The sequence below is a fragment of the Haliotis rubra genome, unplaced genomic scaffold (assembly GCF_003918875.1).
Source record: "Haliotis rubra isolate DU_JTF1 unplaced genomic scaffold, ASM391887v1 Scf1311, whole genome shotgun sequence".
Classification (NCBI taxonomy): Eukaryota; Metazoa; Mollusca; class Gastropoda; order Lepetellida; family Haliotidae; genus Haliotis; species Haliotis rubra.
The window spans coordinates 23178-46178 of record NW_025765239.1 but is presented as its reverse complement, the minus strand read 5'-3'; the positions used below and the strand labels follow the sequence as shown (position 1 = coordinate 46178).

Here is a 23001-nt window from a genome sequence, read left to right as displayed (position 1 = left end):
AAATACAAATTAAAATACACATGCTTATATATACATACTTACATACACCTACATGAATGCTTGGCCCGGCCCATCTCTCATCGACCATATTCGATCCGTAGTACGTTTTCAGCTATCTCCCTCATTTTCACCTGGCTGGTAGACCCGGTCTGGTATTTTGTTATCTTTTGTGCGTGGGGCGGACGATTCGGTGGTGATAGATTTCATTTTGATAGCTTCAACAGATCTCTTGCCCATGAGTCGACTGACTTCGTTAGAGATTGCCGCCACAACTCGCGGCAAACGTACAAACCATTCCTTATATCATTTTCCAGGAGAGATCAAATCATTGGCGTACTGATAGCAGAATAGCCGTTCGTCTAAGGTGTGGTTGAATCTCTCGACTATGGCTTGATTGTGATGCGCTCCCGCCATACCGCGCTTGACCTGGACTTTGTGCTTGGCCAGCAGCTGCGACATGGCTGGTTTAAGCGACTGCATTTGTATATGCGTTTTAGTGCTTTGGCTTACTTCGTCAAATCTTTTCGTTGTCAACGGTTTGGCTTCTTTGAAGCTTACTGTCCACATCCAGGACTGTTAGCGATATTTGTATCGCTTTACGCCTCACCCTATCATGCGGTAGAAACAAGAGATCGGCTTGATGCACTCTATCTCGCATCGAAAAATCAAATTTTCTCCTGCTGATGTAGGTAGACTTGCCAGAGAGCATGTTTCTTAAGCCGCTTTAGCGACGTCTTCGGAGACTCTTGGCGAAGCTTTGACGAAGTTTAGGGATGGCAACCGTGCCCTTCCAGTATCTGCATGGGCTGTAGTTTTTCCATTCATATTTGATTATTATTTTGTAATTATTTAATACAAGTGTGTTCGTACACGTAAGTCATGATGCCATCGTCAGCAAGCCATCTTTTGTGTCCAGCAAGATCTTGTCGATTCTCAGCAAGTTCATTTCTCGGATTTGAAGGTCCGCTTCTTGAACAGGGCATCTTTGATCTCGATCGTGTTTGATATATTTTTCACCACATATTTTTCATGCCTTTCGCCTTTCTGATTTCGGTCGTCATTGACTTTCTTGATTGAATACTTTTGTGGGTCTCAAGACGTGCCCGTGGATTTGTCCTTCTTCTTTCCGAGTACCTTTTTGTTGACTTGGCTGTGCAGTGGATGGTCTTTTCGATAATCGCTCATGTTGTATTGGTTCATGTGTTTTGCCATGTCCTCGTCCATGTCCTCGGTGCGGATATCCATCAGCAGTGAATCTGTGTCCGTGCACAGCATCTCGCGCGACCGATCACTGTACTGCGCGCTTTGTGTTCGTTGTAGTAAAACTCTCACATCAGGTGTTTGGACAAGTCCAGGATGCACATCCCCACGTGTGGTTTTTGCTCATGCCAGTGCCGCCAAGTCGCCAGAGAATATCTTGCTTCGTTTGAATGTCGGGATGGCCATCAGTTTCCTGATTTTTTCTTCCTCTTGAGCTCGGACTAAGTCACCCACTCGTCGCAGATTTTCAATGGTCTTGCCGAACAATGATTTGTTCATGAGTTTGTAGAGATTTTTTTCAAAACTCACTGGTGGCTAGTTTTCGCAAATCCGTGTTCATTTGGGATGTACAGCTCCATCCACGGACGTTGAAAGAATCATAGTGCTCGGTATATTTTCTTCAGCTTCATTCCCAAGAACATGTAAAGCTGCAAGTTTCTGTGGTGCACCATGTCCTTTTTCTTGTTCATCAAGTTGGGCACGAGTTTTTGTATGTTGGCAAGTATTTTTGCCTAGAAAGTTTCGCTGGTAGTCGGACAGCCAGTCTTGATTCAATCGCCAACCTCCTCGGGAGCCATCAGGCAGCTGTTGTGCGGCTGATGTAACTCCACTTCGAGTATGTACCCAACGTTCGAATCCGGAGCGGTGCTTGTGACATCGATGTTCTCGGTCGTCCACTCGAATCTGGGGGTCGGTAAAGGTTGACTCATGCCTCAGCCATAGAGGTTGTTTGCGTTGAGGTAGAGAATGTGTTTGGTGGGTTTGCTCTGCCGTCCATGTGCTCATTGTTGGCTTTGGCATAGCGCCTGGTGGACATCTTAATCCAACCTCGCAAACCTATCTTGATGAACAGGTGCATGTTGTAGTCGGTCAGCAGTTGCACTTCCACGCCGGTCTTTTAAACTAGGCATCCCTGGAGAGACCGAGACTGTTGTATTACCAGGCGGGATCCAAGTCTGAATATTTTGAATACGTTGGCTAACAGCAGCATGTCAGTTTTCAAGTACAGATCTCGGTAGGTACATAAAGTCTTGTAGCCCACTTTGTCCAAAACATTTATTGCGTGCGAGTTATCGTCCTCACCGATACCTGAGTCGGTCAAGTGACTGTAAATGTGGTCCATGGAGGTAATCGCGTTTCGTCCAACCTGGACCAGTCGTCATGTACTCATACGGATAAATGCCTTTCCCGAAAGCAGCAGAGACTGAGTCGCCTTGCCGATGTATCGATTGGTTTGCACGATGTGGTGGAAATTGTATCCACGAAGGTTGTTCAGCACCACAGGGATGGGTACGATTTTGCGATTGATTTTCAGTTTCAAGTTGCATGCCTTGTGAACACATCTGTAACGGCTGTTGCCATTGGTAGATCATGGGAGGATTCGTTTTCCGTCGTATTGACCACCATGTAACTGAACCTGCAAGCCTAGTGCAGCACTGCTTTTGCGTTTTCTGAGTGAAACTATGCTTGTTGGGTGGAGTGTCTGTGTTCGACGTTTAGATAAGGGCCTCAAAGTCGGCATAGATGACGTAGGGCACAGGCATTTGTTTCTTGTTGTTGATGATTCAAGATGTTGTTGTCTTCCTTGGGCATGTCGATCCTCATCGCCTTCTGTCCCATGCCTGAGCAGTCCCCTATGTGTGGTTCCAACAGGTTGGCGCCTGTTTATTATATCAGGAATAAATTGATCCTGCGGCGCACGTTTTTCATGTTGCTTATTCTGTGCTTCCTGCTTGCCTTGGAAATAAGGCTCAATGCGATTGGTGCTAACATAATTCTGCTGCTTATGAAGCGACATTTTCACCGTGAGCTGGTAACACTTTGCAAATCGTCCAAATGCTCCCCAAGCGTGCTGGCTATCAATGGCTTGATGACTCAATCAATATCGATGGTGGAGTTGACGACCATCCACCAGCCTCTGAGATACTACTGTGGTGCTCTTTCAGCATGAATCTCAGTTCCTTGATCGTCACGAGCAACGTGTGAAGGGACGATCTCATGGCTTTTGATAACAGCAAGGATTACCGAGCTTGGAGGTTTTGGCAGGGACCAAAGAATTTATGCGGATACATAGAAAGGGATTTCTCACGCAGGTGTCATCAGATTGAACGATTCGATTCGAACGTTTGTGTGGGCGATTTTCGGTGCATAGACTCAAACACTTTCCACCATTTTTGGTCGGGGGACTGCTTACGACGCGCAGAAACAATTCGTGTCAAACGTTGAGGATGCCATTGTATCTCCGGTGCATTGACTAATGGCCATCAAGCGATACTAAGACATGTTGCAGAATGCCAGGTCTAAAGTCAACTATGTTTTCGACATAGGGTTGTACATTGTCATCGCGACCAGTAATCGGAAACTAGTCGTGAACCCCGAAGCATGAGTCACGTCACACCACCGTCAACGAGTACTGGTGAAACAGGAATAGTGAGACCACCACCAATACAGGAGCCGCCAACCATTCAACCGCACCTATCGACATGAAATCGATGAAAATCATTGCAAGATAGCGCTCGTGGTAGGCGGGATCGTGGTCAGACTGTGTATCATTTGGTTACAAATTCTTTAGGAGCCAAGTACAGACTGGCCACGGCAATGACGAAAGCCCACAGCTTTTAGCTGAGCCACTTAGCCATTTTCGACAGCAAGCCCAACAGCCATGAGATGATGCTTCCTAAGATGCCCGGGATCGCTTTGGCAGCTTTGCCAGCTAGTTTTGTGAGTGCTTCCCCAAGATATTTCAGATGTTTTTTTATCCAGTCTCTGATGTCGTCATCATTGCCATGTGGGCTACTGCTTCCACTACTGCTGCCACCAGTCAGGAAGATGACTTAAGTCGATATGATGAATTCGAGCGCTGTCAGAATGCTGGCGATGGTGATGCCTTGTTCCCTGAACAGAGTTCGGATCCTGTTGGCTAATGTGGTGTCTTCGTTTAAGACTGTCAACTGTGGTTTCTTGCACTCAGCTGATTTGCGATAAGAGCACTTCTCGGTTGGTGGAGGGGGCTTCCAGTTGGGATGATTTCTGGTCTTGCAAGTCACGCAATCTATGTTCGTTTGAGTTTTGTTTTCTTGATAGCGATGCGTTCCTCGAGTGCATTCACTTTGGCCACGAGCTCTCCACATATGGTTTTCAGGGCCTCGTTCAGACCTTTAAGTTCCTGACGGGAAATTTGAAGCCGGGTAAGGGTTTGTTCGAGTAAGTGCTCAATATTTTTCCGAGTCCGTCCGACGCTGTGTCACGATTTAACAAGCTCGTTGTGGCACCAAGCTCTTTGCTTACCATCTGCAGATCTTTGGCAGCCTTCAGTGGAAGTTTGGGTCGTGCGTTGTAATCTCGCAAGTTTAATTCCCTGTTGACAAAGTTGACGCCGTGAGCATCGTAATAATAGTTCATGGTTGTTTTAAGAGTTCTTTGCATACGGCGTTGCCCATGAACAAGGTGTCTAGCTGGTAGCTGTATGCATCAATTTCTCGGCTATGGGGGATTTTGTTATTTTAGAGTAAAAAGTAGATTAATGTATTATATGATGGAGAGCAACGATCTACTGCGAAGATGATGGCCATAAGCAAGAAAGGCTGGCAGCCATAGTCGCCGGTGCCTAAGGCAAGCAATACTTTGGTGATAGCAAGTGATGCCTGCCGACGAAGACAATAAACTGTATGTGACCAAATCACTTTCGACCAAATCACTAACTAATGTTCCTGTGGAGGTTTCAATAGAAAAAAGCATTAATGTAGGACGTTGCCTTTCAGACATGGATGAGGCTGACATTATTTCAGAATTACGTCCACAAGAAGTAACTGCTGCTAAACAGTTTACTACCCAAAGAGAGAATGAAATTATAAAGACCAATACATATCTATTTATATTTGGTCTTCCTTCACGCCCCGAATCACTTAAAGTTGGATATTAGCACTTAAGGGGCTGATGCTTAATTCCAAAATCCCTTGAGTTGCTATCAATATCAAAACTTGGTCATGGTGTGAAATCATGTCATAATCCAGCTGCTTGTCACCGATGTTGTGGCAAATGTGAAGATAGTAAACTGTGTGTTAAAACTCCTGTCTGTGTAAAGTGCTCTGGAAATCATCCCTCGTCTTCTAGAGCATGTCCTATATGGGAACTCCAATCTGAAATTTCCAAAATCAAACATGACCGTAACATCACTTTGTTTGAAGCAAGAAAAAAAACGGGCCCATCTCATGCGGCTGCTACTTCTCCCTTAACTCGAGCTTCAGCTTCTATATCGGTTTCATGTCAGTCAGTAGATTGCCAGACCGAATTCACGTGGATTGAGTCCTCTCATCCAAACCATGGTTAAACCCTGTCTCCAATCAACCAGATCCAGTTCTTCATCACAAACAAAAGATCCTTCTATCTTAATGTCGGCAGTGGTTCCAGTAGTGTAACCAAGATCGGTACCAAAACCACCTCCTCTTGTGAAGAAGACAAAAAGCTTGATCATTCTAATCATTCAGATCGTGTACCAAAGGGTCAACGCGATAGTACACAGTCTGAAGATAGTAGACAGTACCCTGTGCGGATACAAAATCGCTACCAAACCTTAGAGGTCGCTACCAAACCTTAGACGTCTCTCTTCCACCCATGGGCGCAACAAAAGTATTTCGCGTAGAAAGGAAAATAGATCTCCAGTACAAACCACCTATAACATGGTAGTTCACTAATTCAATGGAATTGCAGAGGTGTCAGAACCAATCTCAGTGATGAATACAAGATTATAAGCCTACAGCAAGATGTCTCCAGGAGACATATCTCAAGGAAACGGATACCTTTGATTTACGTCAGTATATTGCCTACCATTCATTCCCTCCACCAGGGAATAAAGCTACTAGTGGATCTTCTAGTAAAGTTTGACTCACACTGGTGAGTGTACAACATGTTCGGTGGCTGTAACTAATAGCGACGGATCAATTTGCTACCTCTCACACGATTCGATCTGCCGATGCTAGTATCGATCTCATAATATCTGTTTCTGTTTCCATGGTTTCAAAATTTCCGAGGCAGATGTAGCAGCAGTTATCTGTTGCATGATCTTATGTGAAGAAGACAGGAATGCCAAAGCAAAGAAAAGAGAAGTTGTTGGACGAAAGACTGGATTCTCCGTCGCGATCTGCATGGAGCATATGGCCATCTCGTTAGAGAACTTGAAACTGAAGATGAACCGTCGTACCAAAATTTCTTATGCATGGGAAAAGAAGAACCGTCGTACCAACATTTCTTTCGCATGGGAAAAGAAGGTTTTCAGGATCTTTTATTGAAAGTCGACCCAAAGATAAAAAGCAGGAGACTAATATGCGGGAATGAAGTTGGTGGTTAAGATTCCTGTCTAGCGGAGGTGTTAGCGCAGGCGTAACAGACCCAGGGAACCAGGCTGGCCGATTAACTAGAACAGGCTGTACACACTCGCGACACAATCGACGTCGATTCGAGCGGTCGATTTGTACCGTTTGTTGAATTTGATTTATCACTAGGACGATACGACTCAGGCGAATTCGGCATATCATTTCGATGGGCCGACCTGTGTGAGTCCGGCTTAAGGCAGGGTGTGATCAACAGCCCTGTTTTAATTCATATCAGTCTTCAGGCTGTTGCAGTTCGGTTAACTATGCACATTGATTTTACTTTGTGCTCCCTTTACATTCCTCCAACATTGACACTTCAACAAGCTGACCTTCAAGCGCTGTACATCCATCTTCCAAATTCTTGCATCATTATCGGCGATTTGAATGTCAACAATCCACTATGGGGCAGTGTGCATACAAGAAAAATTAGGTAAATTCCATTTCACATAATAACTTATGCATTTACAACGATCGTAAATGATGGAGCCTGCAAAAGCAACCTAAAACTATAAGCAACATATAACTATAAGTTTCTATCCACCACCAAGTCTAAGACTTTGTTTTGGGTCCTTTAGATCTTGCAGGATATAACACTATATTCTAATGAGTCAATTCCTGCTTTTAACTGTGTTTTTAATCCACTCTATAAGGATCTGCACAACAAAAAGCCTTCTCTTGTTGGGCCTCTGAGACCAAGAGTCAAACCTTTCCTCTCTGCTGCTGGTAATTGATAAGACCAGAGGTTGACCTAACACTGACAACATTTAAAAATCGGAAATAAATTAATTATAAGATAACTGACTGACTGACTCAGGTTAGTTTTACGCCGCTTTTAGCAATATTCCAGCAATATCACGGCAGGGAACTCCAGAAATGGGCTTCACACATTGTGCCCATGTGGGAATCGAACCCGGGTCTTCGGCGTGATGAGCCAACGCTTTAACCACTAGGCTACCCCTACACCCTAATTATAAGATAAACAAGAATATAATCAATTAAAACGTAAAATATAATACATACAAATCCTTATTTACAGATGAAACCAAGGATTGTGGCGCAGCTGCTCGTGTCACTGTCATTGAATCCAAAACAAAATATTCTCGATTACCAGATTACAGCTCAATTTTCGCAGCCGAAGCTAACGCTATATTAAGAGCCTTAAAACATATGAATAAACACCCCAAATATGAATAATATATGAGTTATTCAGACTCTTTCGTACCTTCAGGCCAATAAAAACCTATGTTGCAAACAACCACTTTTAATATAAATTATTGAATCATATAATGGGCAATACGCCCTCTGTTGGTATATCTGGGAACACAATGGTCCATTTTCCTGCAAAGGCAGCACTCAACAAATCAGCGACACCAATTCTTTTTCCATACTCACAAACCTCACATTCGTGATATGATGTAAAAAAAGTGGGACACCCAAGTAGGTATCAATAAATTACGTCAAATTAAACCAACTATCGGTTAATAATTCTCAAGTCTTTAATGAGTTACTGGTCGACTCAACTTGAGATGTTCTCGCAAGGGCAGGTGCAGATCCCCAACACCGCTTACTCATCTCCTTAACATGGATGACATCGAGCTCCTTGCCAACGGAGATACCAATTTGAAAGAGCAGGTTCTCCTTGTCGAATCCTTTTCTGATGATATTGGCATGACATTTGGACTTGACAAATGTAATACGCTTCATCTGAAACGTGGCAAGGTAACTAATGATGGATCGGTCAGGTTACAAGGGGAGGAGTTATTGAGCATCTTGTGGAAGATCAGGCCTATCTTGGAATGCAAGTTCGAGACAAGCTCCAGAATGCCCAGATTCAAGAAAACTCGTCGCTTTACTACCGGCCATATCTGTGGCTTTGACTCCGAGGAGTCCATCCATGGTACGAAAAGAATTCCTGGAAACAAACCTGATCTTTTGCTTTTTTGATAAAGGCAATGAATTCATTTATATTATTGAATTTTCTGTCCCTTTTGACAGCAACGTGAATGGCAAGATTCAGGAAAAGCATGATAAATATGCGGACCTCGCCTTTGAAATGTCTCGCTTGCATCCCAAGTACACTGCCGTCAGGCTCCCCATTGTTCTGGGTGCCCTTGGTTTTAAGTACCTCCTGATCTCTTAGCGCAGATATGGAGAGTGCCGGGTTCTCCACATGGAGCACAGCCCTTCTGACACTCTGGGTAATGCAGAAGGCTGCTGTGTTCAGGGGGCCTTCAAATTCTCCGGAAAGTTCTTGGTGGGTTCGACTAAGCAGTGTTTCCTGGGAGAGTACCATTCGCTGTCTGGGCTGCGTGTAGAGGGACGAGGGCCTGAGCTGATGATGAGCCTTACCACCCTGGCTTTGCCAGGATTAACCCTCTCTGCTGCACTCTATCTTTAATCTGCAAAACATGATAATGCTAATTTCTTCGCCTCGAATCCAACACGATACTGCTCTCTGGCGTTACATTATTACCCTCACGGAATTGTACCTTCAAAGCTGTTATACTAAGCGCTTCGCGCGACCGTATACGTCCGTACATCCGCCTCTCAGGTAACTATTTGGAACAGCTTAGTGGACTGAGTGCAATGCGGACGAAGTGCCTTGCCCAGGGACACAACACAGTATGGGACCCAGGTCACAAAGTTTTGTGTCTCCACCGGGATTAGAACCCAGGCCCTTGGCATGAGAGGCCAGCATGTTAACCACTACACCACTGTGCTCGGTTACACTTAGCGGAGTTATCAATCCTGTTTTGAAGGGTCATTATTCGATGATGTTGTTTGGCCATACGCGATATTCACATGAATAATTATGAAAGGTCAGGACCCTCCGTTTTGTATCGCTTGTGGTGAGAGAATAACGGTCAACCATGTATCCTGCTTGTTTTAAGTGTAATGGCTAAATTTGTCGAACTTGTCAACAGCTGAGGAGATAAATGTAAATCACTAATCCTCCATATTAGACAGCAGAAGGAGAAATCACTCTCATTGCCAAATTTAAAGCGCACATAAAATCGTGATTGAAGCTTTATGAATGGACACTGTTTTTGAAAATGTTTATTTGACCAAGTCACAGTTAATAATGATAGAATACACCACCGGATAAAGTTATTGCCCTCTACATGTGCTATCATATGAGTGTAAACAGCGCTTTCTGTGTCCTTCTGACAAATATTTATAATTCATACAAACTGAATGTTTAATTTTTCTGCATTAACTGATGCATTAAATAACTCATTATGTTCATCAAAGGGGGCTTCAAAAGAGTTAATGATTAGTACTGATGAACAATAGAGAACATTTAAAAGATAAGATTTGTACCCTTTAAATAATATATTAGTGGATGTTTAAGTGAAAACCAGATGTTTAAAGTGAAGCATATTTTGCTCATGTAACCATGGAAACAAGAAGCATCATATATATTACATACCTTTTCTTATGACAACAACCATGCTGTTCTTCGGTAGGGGTTGATCCTGTTTTCCGGCCTTTTGAAGAATGGCCACTGGCACAAGAATCGATCTCATTTGCTACTTTCTTTCAGTGCATGTCCGCTCCAGGTTCGTAAGAACAAAATAAAACGTAACTAGTCCATTTAAAATGCTTATCCTATCTCTCTTGTGCAATGTCTTTTCTTCTTCAGTCTCTTGTGACACCTCAACCAAACACACCCCATTTCTATCTATTATCGCGGGCAGTAATGTCAGCTCTTTTGATATGGTTTTACTGTTAATAGGCTAAAAATATCTAACCTGCCCTAACGAATCTATTTTTCAAGCGATCACTGTTGCAAATACAAAATCCTTATCTTCTCTTTGTTATTTTAGGGTTAATGAGGAAAACAACTTGTTCAGCCCAGATGTCATCCGTGATGGATTGTCACACTACAAGCCCTTACTCCATTACTGTACATGTAGAAGATAGTAAACTGACATGCACTGCCAGAGCTGCTGCTGATATCCCAGTTAAACCGGAGAATTTCAATCAGATCAAGCCGAAGAACTGTGCCATATCTAAGCGAAAAAAACGGATGGCATTAAATGTCCAGAAACGTTCAAAAAGGGTATGTGAGAATGGTACTCGAATTTTTTCAGGTGATTCACATGTTAATGTTTCAGGTCTCATGATTTTCAATTATCAGTGACAGGAATAAGTATAAAGTGAAATTACATAATCGTTATGTTATCTATGTAGGAATAGTAATAATGTAAAGTATATTCAGTTACTGGATCTTATTTGGTATGCGGTTTTGAAGTACTTATGTGTCAGACAGTTTAAAATCACACGTCGTGGTTGAGTACACTGGTGGTAAGGCAGAGGAACAACGGATCCATTTGCAACCTCTGGATCTTCCGATAAAAGTTTCCGAACCTTTCGCCTACGTCTTGTGAAAAGTCTGAAATGCATCCATTCTGCATCAAAGGAACTCCATTTGGATAGTCGCCATTATTGCCATCTCCAAATCTGTCTTGAATATTTCTGTAGACAAAGGGAGTTCTGTAGGATGCACTGAACACGGATCTTGAATGGAATAAGAAGCAATAGTGCCGGATGAAGCAATAGTGCAGCTGGTCATGTGAAGGCATATTATGAAGTATATATGGGATGATTATCTAACTCTGGCATGAAGAACATATAAGGTTGGAAGGATGGAAGTGAAGGTGTGTCCCGCTGGCAGTACTTTAGAACTTCATCTTGACAGAGGGTTGCTCTGCTGTGTCCCATCGGGTCTGTTTTCTAAGTGAGCTGATGAGCTGAACCGTGTAGTGACTGATGGTTATAGTCGATGCAATGCGCGATTGCCTCGAATGTTGGCGGTCTTGTCAGCAAAATAAATGATGTTGACTTTTTATTTCATGTTAGCAAATTTGATGTTGTGTGCCTTGTTGAGACATTTGTTGTAAATATTCAGGAAACAACTGGCTACATGGGTATGATACTTTCTATTGTCCTGCAGTTAAGTTATCCAACTACGGACGTTTATCAGGTGGTATTTGTCTGTATGTACGTCAAACACTGATGAGTTTCTATAATGTTATACAATCAGACAGGGACAACATAATTGGTCTCTCTTTAATTAAAGACATATTTAGAATTGACAAAAATGTGAATTTGTTGTGTACCTATGTCCCTCCATCGGGGTCACCATACTATAACCATGTAACCACTAAGCGTAATATTGTAAAAGTAGACAAATTCTTGTTAGATAATTATGAAATGTTTCCAGATTCATATAATTTAATCTGTGGAGATATGAACGCGAGAACAAGTGACAGAAATAACCCTGCTATTAGCACGACGATATCCTCAGGCATACTACCCCCTTCCCTGATGAGGATGATGACCCTGTTGAAGATCGTACTTCACAGGATACAGTTGTAAATAGATTTGACCAAATGTTGTTCTATTTATGCTATGCTTCTAAAAAATTGACGAGTCCATAGTGATATTAATTGGAATTTACTCATTGTAGCCAACATGACTCCAGTATAAGCAATTATTTTTTAAGTTCACCTGATTCTTTTGAGTTTATCAATATGATCAGTATCGGAGTTCGATCTTTTTCTGATCACTTCCCACAAGAATTGATACGTCAATTTCCAAATATGGTTAATAGGTGTAACAATGATTCATGCATTGATCCAACAGCATCAGAGAAATTTGTATGGAATGATTCTTATTCTAATGTGTTTCTTGATAACCTGAGATTTAAGACTGCTGAAAACAAAGAAATGCTCCTAGAAGGAAATTGATAATGCTATTGAAGGCAATTAGTCACTTTGTCGAGAGTTGTATCAGTCTCTGCTAGCTGCATAAAAAGCCAGTCCGACATGGTTCACAAATTGCTAATAAAAAACCCACTAAATCTAGAATGTAGACAAGCGAAACGAGAAATACGTTGGGCACTCAGGATATTTAGAAAACAAAGTACTGTCGCTAACAGAATGGCGTATTGCAGACAAATAAATCACTATACATTTTGTTGCAGAAACTTTAAAATCCATTTCATGTAAAAATCAGGAGAAAAATTGCATAGAAGCATAAATGAGTCAATCTAGCTTTTGGAAAGAGATAAGATCATTACAAGAACAAAGTGTTTGCCACTGATATGACAATGTCCCCGCCTCTAAAAGAATGGAATATTGATATCTATGTTTACTACTTTTTATTTTTTGGTCACATACAAGAAGCTTAGGAAATGACTGGTGTCTGCATAATCGCGAAATGTAGGCAGATCAACGTAACTGAAAACAGTGGAGTTGCAATGATTTATGAGATATCGCGTTTAAATAAGTTTGAAAAGTGGTCAAAGTGTCGTGGTGACCTTGAGGTCAAGGTCACCAAAATCGACTGTTGTCTGCGTAATCCCCAATGTACGCTGTCACCGAATTGAAGACACTGGGTACAACTGTCCATGAGATGTCACATTAACAAAGAGTTTGACAAGTGTTCAAAGTGTCATGGTGACCTTGAAGAAGGATAAGGTCAAGGTTACCCAAATCGACTCGTGTCTGCGTAATCCCCACTTGGATGATTAAAATGAAATCTTTTCAGATCAATTTGCAGATATTGATGCATTCATTCTAAATTCTACTTTAACTTAACATGAAATTACATCATCAATAAAATAAGTTTAAAAACGGAAAATCTGCCGGGCCAGATCAAGTGCTGATAGAGATGCTTAAATGTTCCCAATTTGATATAATTTCCATTTCTCCAAAATGTTGCCAAAAAACGTTTGATTATCAAATATTTCCTAGCAGTTGGTTTGTTCAGAAATAGTCCTTTTACATAAGAAAGGCGACCCGAGACCCTGACAGAGTATAGGGGGATCTCATTAATGAGTGTTCTAGGGAAAGTTTTACTGCTGTTTTAATATAATAGACTTACTAACTATGAGAGATAAGATACCGGAAGTTCAAGCTGGTTTTAGAAACAATTACTCAACCATAGATCACATTTTTGCATTATATGCTGTAGTTCAGAAATGGTTATCGTCGTAAACACAAAGTATACGTTGCTTTTATTGATTTTAAAAGCATTTGATACAGTTGATCGTTGTAAAATTATGGTGTTGATTGACAAATCATGTGTACGTAGTGATTATGGTGTTACTGATGTTTTCGATTGCCCGTCCGGCTTACGTCAGTGATGTATGATGGAGTCCTCTGTTATTTCTGTTTTTCATTGGCGAAGATTGTATTATGAAATTTCAAGTATCTGTAAGCATGATTTACAGATGTATCCTGACATCCTAGAAATCCTTATGTTCCGTTATGGCGATGATGCTATTTTACTATCTGACACATCTATTTCAAATCCAAAACTCTGAAGGATCTTTTTAATAATGTCAGTTCTCATTTTAATTATTGCATTTTAAAAGAAATTAGATTTGTTGACTGATTTGGAAATAGTTAAATATTTTATTGTTGGTAGTTTATATTAGTAACTGAGATTGTTAGTGGCCGTACCCTCAAAGGGGTTGACGTAGCGTAAAATTATTGTCCTCCTGAGGGGGTACGTAAGTCCCAAAACTTTCAAAGTCAATTTAAGTGTACCAGGTTTTAATCGTAGAATATGTGTGCTTTTAATTTGCTTGGCTAGATTTCTCTTCTGTCGCCAATGGCTGGGAAGGGATGGTGTAAATCCAACTAGGGTCCATGCAGGTAGCAAAAGTAATGTAAGTCCCCATGGTTCCTAGTATGGTGATCTACCTTCAGTTGTTGGCGATCTATAGCCCATTTTACATTGTATTGTCTTCTTTAATTGGAATATTTTAGCTTTGTTCGCTGGTTTTATATTGATATCTGTGATATTCTAGTTGTTTTACTGCCCTTCGTCGGCAGGTTTTATAATATACATATATTTCATTCTATTATCAGATATGTTCTCGTCACGATATGGCTGAAATATTGCCGATGTGACGTTAAATATTAACTCACTCCTCCACTACTATCTGACACAGTTATTGGTCTACAGAATCAGTTGAATATATTAGATCAATATACTAAGGAATATAATTTATCTGTATATTTAGGTAAGACAGAAATTATAGTATTCAGAAATAGGGCCCTTTAAATTTTCAGGAAAGATGGTACTTAAATCGACAACGAATTAATGAAGCTAATGGTTATTACAAATATCTTGGTATAATGTTTAATTCAACACTAAATATGGACACATGTGTTTCTGATTTATCACTGCGAGGGAAACAGAGCTTTTCTTAATATGATGTCGGTTTCACGTAAACCTGGACTTATTACACCGAATGTATTTTTCAGTTATTTGATACCCAAATACATCCAATTCTATTGTATAGATCCGAAGTATGGGGTTACCAAGATTTGAATGTATAGAAAGAATTCACCTACTTGAATATAAAAAGTTTCTTTGTGTTGGATTAGCAGCTCAAGTAATATGATATATGGAGAATGTGGAAGATAACCACTTTACATTAATTCGCAATTAAAGTGTTTAAAATATTGGTTTAATATCATGCGTATGCCAGAACATCGGCTTCCGAAAATAACTTATACCGTGCTCTTTCATCTAGATAGTATCGGTAAGGTTTCATGGTTATCGCGGACACTATTATCCTGATATGGATATGATTTTTGTATGGTTTTATCAATCTGTTCGCGATCTGTGTATATTTCTAAATGATTTTCGTACAGTAGGAATAAATATGTTCTATCAAGGATGGCAATCCAACTTAGAAAACAGTTCACGTTATGATTGTACAAAACGTTTAAAAACTTTATTAGAGCCAGAAAAATATTTATCAGTTTTAACAAATAGTAACCTAAGAAATGTATATATTAAATACAGACTTGGCTTGTCAAAACTAATGATTAATTACGGACGGAATATAGCACTTGGAAGAATACAAAGAATGTGTCCATTATGTAACTCTGCTATAGAGACAATATACATTTTGCCTTTGAATGTCCTTATTATGCAGAGATACGAACTAAATATATACCAGAACTTTTCTCATCTAAGATAAGTATAGTAGGGTTTGTTTCTATTTTGTCATCGAATGATGCCGATGTAATATTTAAACTATCTTTATTTGTAAAACATGGAATGGACCTACGAAATTACCTGTTGGGTGGAATTTCAGATTTTAACTACCTTACTCATTCAAGAGGAATTTTATTCAAGAACGCTCTATGCTTGGTCAATATTACAGCAAGCGCAGACATCACAGGGCTGGTTTAACGGCTGGAATGAGACACTGGCACAGGCGTACTGTGATGTAAAGTTTTCTGAGTCAAAGGCAGTGGAGGCGTGTGAAGGAGTCCCTGGTGTAAATGTTGCCTATAGCAGACACGACTGTGTGAACGACATTAAGGTGAGCCAGTGTTTCTTTTAGACGTATGACTATTTAGCTCAGTTGACTTAATGCATTTGATGCGGGTAGATTGTTTCTTTTGTTTGTTTGTTTGTTTTGTTGTTTTACGCTGCACTCAGCAATTTTCAAGATATCTGGCAGCTGTCTGCTGTAAATAAATCAATTATCAACATCATCAGCATCAGCATCGATCTATGCAGGTCGGAAACGATGGCACGTATTGAGGACTTCCCTTATTTTTGTTTCTTTATTTTTAGGCTTTCGTGATGACAACTCGGACTGGAAATGAAAACAGGAGTAGAACCATATTTTGTAATTCAAGACAATGTGCAAGGGAAACATATTGTAAAATAGCTAATTTTGTAAAGGACGTCCCGTAAAGTTATGTTCAGTGTATATCGAATGGCCATAAGCAGTAGAGTTATAATCTGAATCTGACTTTTGCAAAGAGTCCTGTATATATAGAAGAAGCGCATATTTCTAAGCAATCATTCAGTTGTCTGTAACTGCACCACTTGCAAATATTTCACAGATTGACTCGTCAATGAAAATTACAATTCTTGTTTCTACTGCCATTTGCCACCTTTTGCTTGTCCTAATGTAGTATTTTTTACATTGATATATAGGATGATCAGCATGGTACAGTGATTAAAAGATAACATTGAATTCGTTATGTATCAAAATTGTTCCGATATTATTAATTCTTTTAACTTAAATTTAACATATTTTAATTATTTACTAATTCGTGTGTAACATGCATTGTGTGCAGTGTTTGGTGTTACTTATTTGTGAAAAAGAAAATGTGTATATTTTGATGCAATGATTTTACTAGGATACGTCAATTTGACTGCCTCGCAAATTTTTGTTGCCATGTCACAAAATCATACACAGTTAGACCCACAATCTACACATCTTTACCCTCTATACATGTTTTCGCCACGCAGACCCTTACCTGAAAATTAATAAAGGAATTCCTGTATCTATTATATATTTTCACCACGTGAATTTATGAGGTTATATCAGGACAACCTCAATCTTGTCTTTATCACTGAAAAGTACAAAACACATTTACGTGTTTCATTGTAAATCGTTAAAATTTACCCATGCCATGTTCCGTGTACATCATAAATAACGCTTGCCATGATATTGTTGTGATTGTTATGAAAGGAATAATCTTTTTCTAAATTCATAATTTATCATGCGTCTTGGTTCCTAAATAACATCACTCCAAAATGGAGTGAGTTTAGTCTTACGCCACTATATTCCAGCAATATCACGGCGGTGACACCAGAAATGGAGCTTCACGCATTGTATCCAAAGGGGAAACGAACCCGGGTCTTCAGCGTGACGACCGAACACTTTAACCACTCGGCTAACCACCGCCCCCACTCCAACATTGAATATTCCGTACTTTCCTTTCACAGGTATAGTTCTGGATGGAACTTGCTATACAAATCAGTCTACTTGTAAACCGTTGCTGTTTCATAATTTGGGATACTGAAAAGAGGGAACAGCATATTTCGTTCATCACTGAATCGAAGGTATTCAATGATAGTCAGCCATAGCTTGGCGGGAATATGTCATCTTTTGATGACTCTATATTGAGGATAATATCTATAGTTATAACGATATTATTTTGGCCATATCTAGACTATAAAGGTCATACAGAGCAGAACAGAACAAAACAGACTTTTCTCAGTAACATGCCTCCGGCTCAAAATTCATATACGTACATACATTGATAGATAGTTATATGTTGAGTACATGTAATGTATTTCATTAAGATTTGTGTTTCTATGTTTGGAGATATGTAAGAAAGATGTAAAATTGATAATTGAGATACATTTACTGAAATATTTTGTTCTTATTTCCAATATGAGAGAATGCATCATAGATATAGAATACATGCCATTCATCTTCAACAACAAAGTACATTTGATTTACAAACCAGGCCTTTCATTATATGCAACATTAATGTATCTGTCAGCTTTAACTGCTAGTTTAAAATTACAACACCGAAATCGGGCATATATAATTTCTGAATATTGAGGGATGTGATTATTTACCTAGTAGCTCTCTACATTTAAAAAGATTATAAAACCATATAGCCATAGTCACATACAGTAAAGTACAGTCTTAACTAACCTCTATGGAGCACTCAGAAATAAGGCAATGTAATTACAACATTGTGTGACAATAAATTACACTACCATATAACAATATTGAATTACACTACCATGTAACAATATTGGATATAACAATATTGAATTACACTACCATCTTACAATATTGAATTACACTACCATATAACAATATCGAATTACACTACCATATAACAATATTGAATTACACTACCATCTAACAATATTGAATTACACTACCATATAACAATATTGAATTACACTACCATCTAACAATATTGAATTACACTACCATCTAACAATATTGAATTGCACTTGCACCATATGACAATATTGAATTGCTTTACCATATAACAACATTGAATTAAATTTTCAGCTAAGTGGCTCTGTGGATTTTGTCTCTATGGCCGTGGAAAGCGTCTATGTGGCTTGCTTCAGCGAGGCTTTGGTGAATCCCGTTTTGAAAACGTCCAAGGCGGGTAATTCAACAGTTCTTGAAATGATAACGGAAAAAACATGCACTCAAGATTGCAGCCAAAGGGGTGTTTGTGAAAAGGGTAAGTTTACTTACAACATTATGCCTCAGACATGTATCTTTATATATGCAATGTTCCACATTTTTGCGTTGACAATCTCCATTATAGCTGCTGGTCAGCTGATGGTTGTGGATAGAAAATACACACGGTATCCAATGATTGGTGCGATAACTGACTGTTGAGGATATAATTGTGTAGCTGTGTGCATGTGTATACTTACTGACCTTGGTGACATAGCTGGCATGTTGCTGATGTATCATATATCTAATGAATCTCTTACAAGAAATGAGAATGTCCATGTAGGATACTGTATTTGAATATTACTGCGAATGCTTGTATTTTCTTTTGTCCCTTTCTAGGACCTAAATATGCGGGTGAATACACCCAAGATGTCACTGTGAATACTATTGATAATTATTTTCATGCACGTATCGCTGATTTCAGGACAGTGTCTCTGTAACCCCGGTTTTGGAGGTGGAGATTGCTCCATCGAGCTGTCCAGACCACCTACCCTGTTTGACTTTGGAGAAGGAGATCACTGTGACCTAGCCAGAGGCGAATGCATCGAAATTGCAGTACTGGGTGACATCTTCAGTGGAGAAGAGTACTCCCGATGTCAGATACAGAAAACCATGGTATTTCAGTTAACTGAGATATAAACCATTGTATCCTGAATATGGACCAAATGCAAATTAAATCTTTGTTCAAATACTCTGTTTTCACATTTGCATATCAAGGTCCCCTACCTCTTTGAATGTGTGCGTGTCTGTTCCCATGACATTTTTCATACCGATCTTAAGCATGAACTCTTGTATGGTCAAAATATACTTACGTGATAGTTTACACCTATAATCCCGTAGTGGCTCAGTCTGTAGCATTCCAAAATAACTGACAAAACCCTTCTTCATTGATGAATATATTCCACCCGAATAAGCAAATGGGCCATAATGCATTCAGTGTCAAGTTTTCCGTTGAACCGGAAGCTGGCAGGGGTAATGGAGGCAAAGAAAGCCTTGATATGCCACGAGTGGCGCTTAAAATGTTGAATTAAATATTGCTGTATTGAAATATTGATGGTGACAATATTTTATTTTGATATTGAAAATAGTTTTCGAACCGAAGCGAGGGAAGTACGTTGCCAACCTTTGCTCGCTTCGTTCGCATATAGGAAGACTGGTCATTTTCTTTCTGTTGCACAACCCTATTTGCACTACAGTTTGCCTGTGCTTGTACGTACCGCACACTTTACTAAAACTATATACTATTTTGGCACTTCTTTCTTTAGGATTTTGTGTGTAACTTATTTCTGTCTTGGTGGTCTGGCCACCCACCCACTCACTCACCTTCTGTTGAACCTAGGTGCAACAAGACGGGCGGATGGACAGTTCATCGGTCACAATATCCACGGCTGTCTCAGAGAGTATAAGTGAAGTGTCTTGTTACCTACCAGAGGCTTCTGCAGATGATGTTACCGTCACCTACAATATTTCAGTGTCAAACACTGGTACCTTCTACAGTAACGAACTGACAGTCCTGGTGTATGACTCGACCTGTGTCAGTGTCAACCAGGACACTATGATTTGGAATCTACGGGTTTGTACTTCAACTAAAACATACATTCCTATAATAAATATCGATTATATCAATTACACTTAACAATACCAGTGTACTAATATTCACACGTGTATTTTATAAGCCAGGATTATGTATATGATATAAAAATCAAAAGAAATAGCACTATTATGTTTTATGGTGTATATTCATATAATAGCAAACTACATTTAATTATCATTTATACCTAGGATGGGTACTGTACCCACAAAGGAAAATGTGTGCCAGAGGGTGGCACATTGGAAGATGATCCTTCTTTGTCCTGTGAAATCATTGGCAACAAACGAACATGGAAAAGAGCTAATGGTAGGAAATGGTGTGACAGATGTCTCTTTGCGAAATACGGCTTTAAAGGTTATGTTCCCATTTTGTCAAGAGCAATATATTCGGCACTTTGTCAAGGCAGATATTGTGTATTAATGTAGCAAACATTCGATACAGTGGAGTAGGGTGTTACTGAAAATTTAAGTGACACAATAAACAAACCTCTGTTTTACAAAAAAAAATAATAATATTAATTATATGTGCCTTTCTATTGAAATGTGTGGTATCGAGATGTCAAATCCATTTATTTTGGGAAGAAGCATTGTAAATATTCGTAAATATTCCTGTAAAGGAGGAAAAGGTACGAATTTCTAACAGGTTCTGAACAAACCTGATATTCCCCTTAAGTTCTAAGAACAGTTGTCGGTTGCTGCTCAGGTCATTCAAGATTCGTTTAGCAGCATCAGTAAATGCATCTGTTTAAATCTAAGCAATATGTTGCCCCTGAAACCTGTCCATTGATGGCATGAGCTCACTTCTCAGCTTCAACACTGAAAACAAAAAACATCATTTGTAACTGTGCGTTGGAAGTACATGGGTGTCTTTTGGTGAGAAGCTGAATGAGAAGTCCTCTTTAGAGGAGTTGAACAAGGACATCTTAAGTCGTGCCTTGCGGGATAGCACGTAGCATTGCCACCAATTACAGAAAGGTTGTCATGCTATGCCACCTGTTGAAACTTCTGTGTCAGTAACCCAGGAGGTGAGTTATGTGTATACATTATACAATGACTAACATACTATCGTCTTGTTCGGCATTGCCGGTAAGTACTTGTATTTAGCTCTGAATAGAAAGCTGCTCCTCAGTTATGTAAAATATCCCTGTAGTCATGGTGAATCTGAGAATCTGGGAATCAAACACAACAGGTACTCACATTTGTACTTTCAAAGAAAATAAATGTGACATTGAATCACTAAGGAATTCAAATTGTGTACTCATGGGGAGTCATGCCAGTTTACAATGGTCAAGGTGATTCACTAAGTATGGTATTTACCGGTTGCTAGAGAAAACCCTTTTTCAAGCTTTAGTGTCTAAGTGGGTTAGATCGCTGACGTTGTGTTACAAATGTTACAAGAGAGATGATTTGCCTGTGAACAGTTTCTGCAACAGAAATGTAAAATATATGACTGAATCGAAGTTGAAACTAAATCTTAATCGGAAATCAGTCTGTAAAACTCCGTGTGAAACCAATAAACAACCATCACTACAAAGGTATTACAGTGGCTGTACAAATTTGAGTTGCAGTATAATCCAAAACCAGTGATTGTAGTAACGAAACAGAGACGATAATATTCACCTCATGGCAACAAGAGTTAACTTCCGTTAAATACCCGAGAGAAAGACTTTACAACTCCTTAGGACAGAATATAACGAACAGGGCCATGGGTTGTAGTGCATTGTAGTACATTCCAGAACTCTGTTTACATATAGCACACGAGTGAGTCGGTTAGATTAATAGTCAGCCATATCGTGACTTTGAAAAGTTGTGACTTCATTATAAACGCAATTAAATTATAAAAACCTGTCAACGAAGGACAGTAAAATAACTAGATTATCATGAATAGAGAATTAAAACTAGCATGCAGCTGTAAAACACGTTTTATGGACAATACAATATAAAAAGCGTGCTGCAGATCACCAGTAACTGATATTGCACACCACTAGTGATAAGTGTTTCACAATAGATAACACTGTCACAATATATACTTAGTATTACATACAACCCGAACATATGAAAAATATGGGATTTTGTAGGTTACGCTTAGCATGAATGAACTGGTGTTTTGGGTCGCGGGGTAAATACTTCAGTGTTAATACGGTCAAAGATCTTTTACTATGTAAATAACCATTTAATTCTTAAGTTTTTCAAAGAAATAGAATTTTTGAATAAGTTTTGAAATATGTTTTGTGAGCAGATTAATGTTTTATTATTGGCATTTGAGACTATCAACTGATATTTTTAGTGCCTGTATCGTCAAAGGGGGTTAAAGCACTATAAATTTATTGTCCTCCTTCGAGGATGCGTAAGTCCAAAACCTTCAAAGTACATTTCCAACCTACTAGAATTTTTCAACGTAGGTTTGTGTGCTTTTAAATTATGGCTTAACTTTTCTATAATCGCCAGCGGCTGAAGGGGTGGTATAAATCCCAATGGTCCATAGTATGGTGATCTACCTTCGGTTGCTGGCGACTATAGCCCGTATTTTATCATGTATTGTCCTTCTGCTTAGAGATAGTTACTAGTTTAATTTTTGGTTTTTATTGTCCTTCGTTGACAGATTATGAGGAATAACATGTATTTATGATGTTAAAAAATTAAAAACTTGTTTTAGTCACGATATGGCTGAAATATTGCCGATGTGACTTTTAATTTTAACTCACTCACTCACTAATCTTGTGTATC

At 39.5% G+C, this 23001-nt stretch overlaps 1 protein-coding gene across 1 annotated transcript in view; it reads left to right on the top strand.

Annotated features, from left to right (window-relative positions):
• Positions 1 to 10689, top strand: part of LOC124267463 — a 145682-nt gene extending 134993 nt beyond the window's left edge. Inside the window, exon 13 of the mRNA XM_046702383.1 lies at positions 10460 to 10689. Within this exon, the coding sequence (XP_046558339.1) occupies positions 10460 to 10556 (97 nt within the window). The 3' untranslated portion in view covers positions 10557 to 10689. The remainder of the gene's footprint in view (positions 1 to 10459) is intronic.
• Positions 10690 to 23001: the final 12312 nt, after the last annotated feature.